General features: G+C 34.0%; 1 protein-coding gene across 1 annotated transcript; it reads left to right on the forward strand.

Annotated features, from left to right (window-relative positions):
* The first annotated feature begins 1,821 nt into the window (after positions 1 to 1,821).
* On the forward strand, positions 1,822 to 4,417 carry LOC126864593 (ribosomal RNA small subunit methyltransferase NEP1). The gene is made up of 4 exons (XM_050616094.1): positions 1,822 to 2,114; positions 2,339 to 2,582; positions 2,989 to 3,197; positions 3,289 to 4,417. The coding sequence occupies exons 1-4, from the start codon at positions 1,971 to 1,973 to the stop codon at positions 3,400 to 3,402; spliced, it is 711 nt and encodes a 236-aa protein (XP_050472051.1). The 5' UTR covers positions 1,822 to 1,970; the 3' UTR covers positions 3,403 to 4,417.
* The last annotated feature ends 865 nt before the right edge of the window (positions 4,418 to 5,282 follow it).

The following is a 5,282-nucleotide window of genomic DNA, read 5'->3' on the forward strand; positions in this document are numbered from 1 at the left end:
ATAATAATAATAATAATATAGCGATATTTTCTCGCATCTTTCAGGATATGATCGATACGTTGCCTGAAGAATCAAGCGAAATTCAACACCCTTTGCAGCTCCTAGATCTAATAAATGAGAAGCTAACTAATACCATTGAAACTTTCGGCGGTCGAGACAAGTATTTGCAAGTATTGCAGGAAATATCGATTGACAAGGTAAACTATACGTTTCAACTCGTTAAATATCGCACAAGCAGTTGCCAAAAGTGTAATTAGAAATAAAGTGTAACAAAATGAATCTCTAATGTACTATTTAGTCGTTAGTCGATAGTCGATAGTTCAAGTTCTTTCATAATCTAAACACTTACTATCGATAATGAATAATATTTCGTTTTAAGGAATTTCGTCTCATGTTGCTTGTATAATCGAACGGTAATTTATAATTCTGTAAACGTCTACATAGATATTAATCTATTCGTTATTTAGTTGGAAACAGTATCGATTACGACTAACTCGGTGGAGGGAAAAGCAGCACGCATAGATGGAGGGCCACTTTTCCCACGATTTCCATCCACAATGACACCGGCGACGTTGCTTTCCGAAGACGAAGAGGATATACCAACTAGAAATACTCTCAAGAAACAGGCACAGCAACTGGTTGATATTAAAAGTCGTCGAAAAGCATTTACTTTCAGGAAATGAACTTTCTTATGTATATTAGTATATTCGTCTAATTTTATGCCAACAATTATCCTATCTCGATATATGCTCGCTCAATTTTATTTTCTACGTAACAATATTTCCTTGTCCTTCTCTATATTTCTTCATTTTCTTTTAAGATTAACAATAATTTATATGTCAGAGAAGCGTCAGGAATAGCGTCAGGAGTTGTGGGCATTTGCTAGATCTCCATTGGAATGGCCATCGCTGTGTTATAACGACGGTACGGCCTGATACTACGAGTATGAACACTACCGATTCGACGATCAACAGCGGCGATTAGGCACTCGCGATACTAGTGATAATGGTCTTAGGTTCGATAACGAATCCACGGTCAACGGGAGGATAGATATACTTGCTCCAACTCAAACGTGTACTGATCGTAAGGCGCTATTCCCTTCCTCGAACGACGCCACCGAGGAAAACTATGGTGGAATGTGTCTATGTGCACGAGATCCTCGGACAGACGTCGCTGTTGATTGATCGATTTGGGACAAAAGCTGCCTGTCCGTTTGCACAAATCTTAATTGCCGGAAAACCCAGGTTTTATAGCGGGTCCTCGGGCTAACTAGACTTGTGCTATGTGTATTCATTGTCCTAAGGAACCGTTAGCATGTTTTACTGTCCGATACCTCTATGGGTAGTTCCTTTAATGAGGGTCATAACACCGCTCCGCACCTTTGTTAGACGGAGCGCCCGTCCCATTGACCGCGGCTACATTGGGCGGCAGGCTGTCACCCCGAGCCAAAGCTCACCGTCACTAATCCCGGACAATTACCATCGGCTTGGATAACTGCGATTGTTTCATTTCGGCTATAGTAGACTCTAGATCACAATGTTAGGGGGTTATTATCCTGAAGTTCCAGAGAGGCCCCGGCGTCCTTTCGTCTCCGACATATATAACAGTACTACAAGTTGAATATAAACAACATTATTGTATCGTTATATTGTTTATTATGTTGTTAAACAACGCTATTACATTCCTTTAACATCCCCTGCACGCATTTTAAATTAGTAACTGCATATTACTGACATCTAGTACCTGGTATACCAACTAATAGTATATAATCCAATATTATCGCTCAACGATAGATTTATTCCATGCACTACCGTATCGAAAGAAATGCTCTAAAGATTCACGGAATTCCAAACTATCGCCATCTTTCCGTCCTTTAAACGCTATGCTTTTATTACTGCTGTCCACTGATTTTTGACATACTTGTAAGTACGTATTTACAAAAATTCGTATTTGCGCTAAATTTAAGGAAGATGGGTAAAAAGCGTAAAACTCGGGATGGAAATAGCGACTCTGAATACGATCCAGCTCCTAAACATCTTCATATTGCTCACATCAAAAACCAAGAGAAACGTTTAATTATTATCTTAGAAAACGCTCAATTAGAATCGGTTAAGGTAAGGTTATATTTTATTCGTAACTTTTAAAATATATTCCAAACCTGTATTATTACACTTTGTCTTCCTGAACTTGTACCAATGAATTTATTTATCGATTAGTAACGGAATTTTCAATTCATTATCAATGTAATTGTATTCGGGGCAGATATGTATAAAAGTCATTAAGAAATTGGTTTCATTGTAAACGATATAATAATTTTATAACGACCAACTTTATTTAGGTTGGAAATAGTTTTCAGTTATTGAATTGTGACGATCACGTTAATATATTAAAAAAGAATAATCGTGATCCTGGCATGTGCCGACCAGATATTACTCATCAATGTTTATTAATGTTAATGGACAGCCCGTTAAATAGAGCTGGACTTCTGCAAGTTTATCTCCATACGGAAAAGAATGTTTTGATAGAAGTAAATCCACAAACCAGGATACCAAGAACGTTTAAACGTTTTGCTGGTCTTATGGGTAAATATAAACGATGAATTTCTACGAATATTGAATAAATACAAAGAACATAAGGAGAAACACGAGAAGTCATGTTTTGTGTTTTACAGGTGAGCAGTTGTAAAATTCAGTATGTCGACGAGCAATCCCATGTTACCACGATTGCCTCTGTATATGATTTTAAGGCTAATCCATAGTTTTAGAAATATCGCTCCTTTATATAGCTATATTTCTGAGATTTTTATCGAACCTTGTCGATCTATTGATTGTTTTCAAAAGGCTTCCCATTTTTAATTGTGTCCTATTAAAATGTTCTTTTTAACGATGTATTTTGGCTGCATTTTTAAAGATGATTACTTATCGGGTGTTTTTCCTGTGATCTTTGTACAAGACTGTGTTTTATATTAATTTCTCTCGTATTTTGCAGTGCAATTGTTACATAAATTCAGTATTCGTGCCTCTGATGGTCCGATGAAATTATTAAAAGTAATTAAAAATCCAGTTACCGATCATCTGCCAGTTGGCTGTCGTAAAATTGCAATGTCATTCAGTGCAAATAAAGTACAAAATCCACGAGAATTAGTTCCCCCTGATGAACCAATAGCCGTTACAGTAGGAGCAATGGCACATGGACAGGTAAACTTTACAAGTGTCAAATACGATACATCGTTATATGTTATGTCTTATTTAGTTTGACCAATTTATTTATTAATAATTGAAATTACAGGTAAAGCCAGATTATATAGAAGATACTATATCTATAAGCAACTATCCACTATCTGGTGCTTTAACATGTAGCAAATTATGCTCGGCGTTTGAAGAAGTTTGGGGAATAGTATAGTAACAAATTGACAGTATACGTGCGTCATTTACATATGCGATTTAATTCTCGAGTTTCATTTATTTTTCTATTATTTATAAGCAACTTCTGTGTAATTGTGAATAAGAATACAAGAAGAAAATAAAATGACGTGTAAAAATGAATAAAAATATTGTACTTTCATATAAAATTGTGTTATATTATGTATTTCAAGTATTATATCACGTTTCTATTGAAACGTTTATTTATTAAATATAGAGAACTATAGAGAAGTAAACATCGTATAGTATTACGTAACACTCAATGGAAAATCCTAAACAACATGACTCATCAATATTGGTTTTCAAGCTATTGGTTCATCCCGAAGTCTCTAACAAAAGTACACCAATCGCTAGTCAGAACGTGATAAAGTTGATAGTAACCGGAAGGATGCTAACGTATGCTGCGTGTGCACTAACATTGGCTCCTAAATATCTAGTTTCTTTCTTGACTTTCGTATTTCATTACGTCATCAAAGCCAAAATGGTCGTTAATCTTAAGTATTTGGAACACTTTTTTATCTCCTCGTAATTTTCTTTTTTAAAATCACAGTATATTGTTTTCTTAATGTTGAGATCTGTCGTTTCCGTGATTAATGTCTCTATTCGAAGTGACACATTTTAATCATGTAAATTACTGAAAGGTGATAGTATTCGTCTAAGAGACGCCATTTTGTGATTTAGTGCCACCGCTTGTTGTGTCAATGTACATAATAGCATTTTGTTATGGATATCAATTCAAATTGTCGCAAGATCTTTTTTTATTTAGTGTTTCTTTAACTATACAATAAGTGATATGTGATATACTCTATAATTGTCCAATTGACTAACGTAGTCAATGTCATGAGTTCGTAGACTATCGATGCGTTATTTACTTTATGACATTAATAGGATTTTAGGTGTTTAGTAGATTATTTGTTCAAGTGTGTTATTAACTATGCTTGAAAAATTTAGTTTTTCAAAAGCTCAGTTTGTGTTTCGTTTGAAATGGTATTTCATCGTATTTCACTATCTTAGACGTGTAACGGAACTTTGTATGGTGATGTGACGTACACGTCTATAAGACAAGATACCATTTGAATCATTTGTAAAATTTACTACGTGCTAACTAAATTTTTAATTATTATATTGTTCCCGATATTATTTTAATTATTTAAAAGATAGTGTTATAAAAGTGAAATATAGTTATAGATTTTCCGCGTATCCCAAAATGCATTGCAGTAATTGTAGAATCGCGGAATTGAACCACGACTTGCGCGATGGTTAAGACATTTTAACGTTATGTTTTAAATAAGAAAATTAACCGATTACGGTAATATTAAAATTTATTTTCTTTTCCGTTATCATTATCTGTTAACATTTATATTTATGAAATTATCACTTCAACCATGCAAACATGCAATTGTACATGGCTGGACATGGAACGATGGAAATTAACCATTAATTTTTGGATTAATTAATAAAGTTCAATCTTAATTTGAAAATAAAATCGTTTAATTATGGTATACCTTGTAAATCCTAGTCTCTCTTCCTTATATTAAATACTCTAATAACACAGGAAAATACAATATAAATATGTTTTCGAATAAATTTTGTATACACGGTTATTTTTAAATAGATCTTCATTTTCAGTAAAACAAGCGATTTCCAATAATGGTAAATTATTAAACTGAAATATGTAATTACAATTGAATTATCTAGCATGATACATTATCTAACATTGATATATCTAGCTGTAGAAACTAAAGATTTGTTAAATAGAATCTAGTTAGGCAATGATCTGTTGAATTTGGCGCGCTTTTGTTCGAGTTAGTTCGGTAAAATTCGAAGTGATGGCGCAGCGAGGAGAATGGATAGACAGGT

Source organism: Bombus huntii, chromosome 4 (assembly GCF_024542735.1).
Source record: "Bombus huntii isolate Logan2020A chromosome 4, iyBomHunt1.1, whole genome shotgun sequence".
Lineage (NCBI taxonomy): Eukaryota > Metazoa > Arthropoda > Insecta > Hymenoptera > Apidae > Bombus > Bombus huntii.

What these genes read in the sequence shown, in the direction of transcription:
- LOC126864593 (XM_050616094.1), top strand. Translation starts at nt 1,971, where the DNA reads ATGGGTAAAAAGCGTAAAACTCGGGATGGAAATAGCGACTCTGAATAC. An exon ending in ACGTTTTGCTGGTCTTATGG is followed by an intron (nt 2,583 to 2,988) that starts GTAAATATAAAC and finishes CGTATTTTGCAG; the next exon opens with TGCAATTGTTACATAAATTC. An exon ending in GAGCAATGGCACATGGACAG is followed by an intron (nt 3,198 to 3,288) that starts GTAAACTTTACA and finishes TTGAAATTACAG; the next exon opens with GTAAAGCCAGATTATATAGA.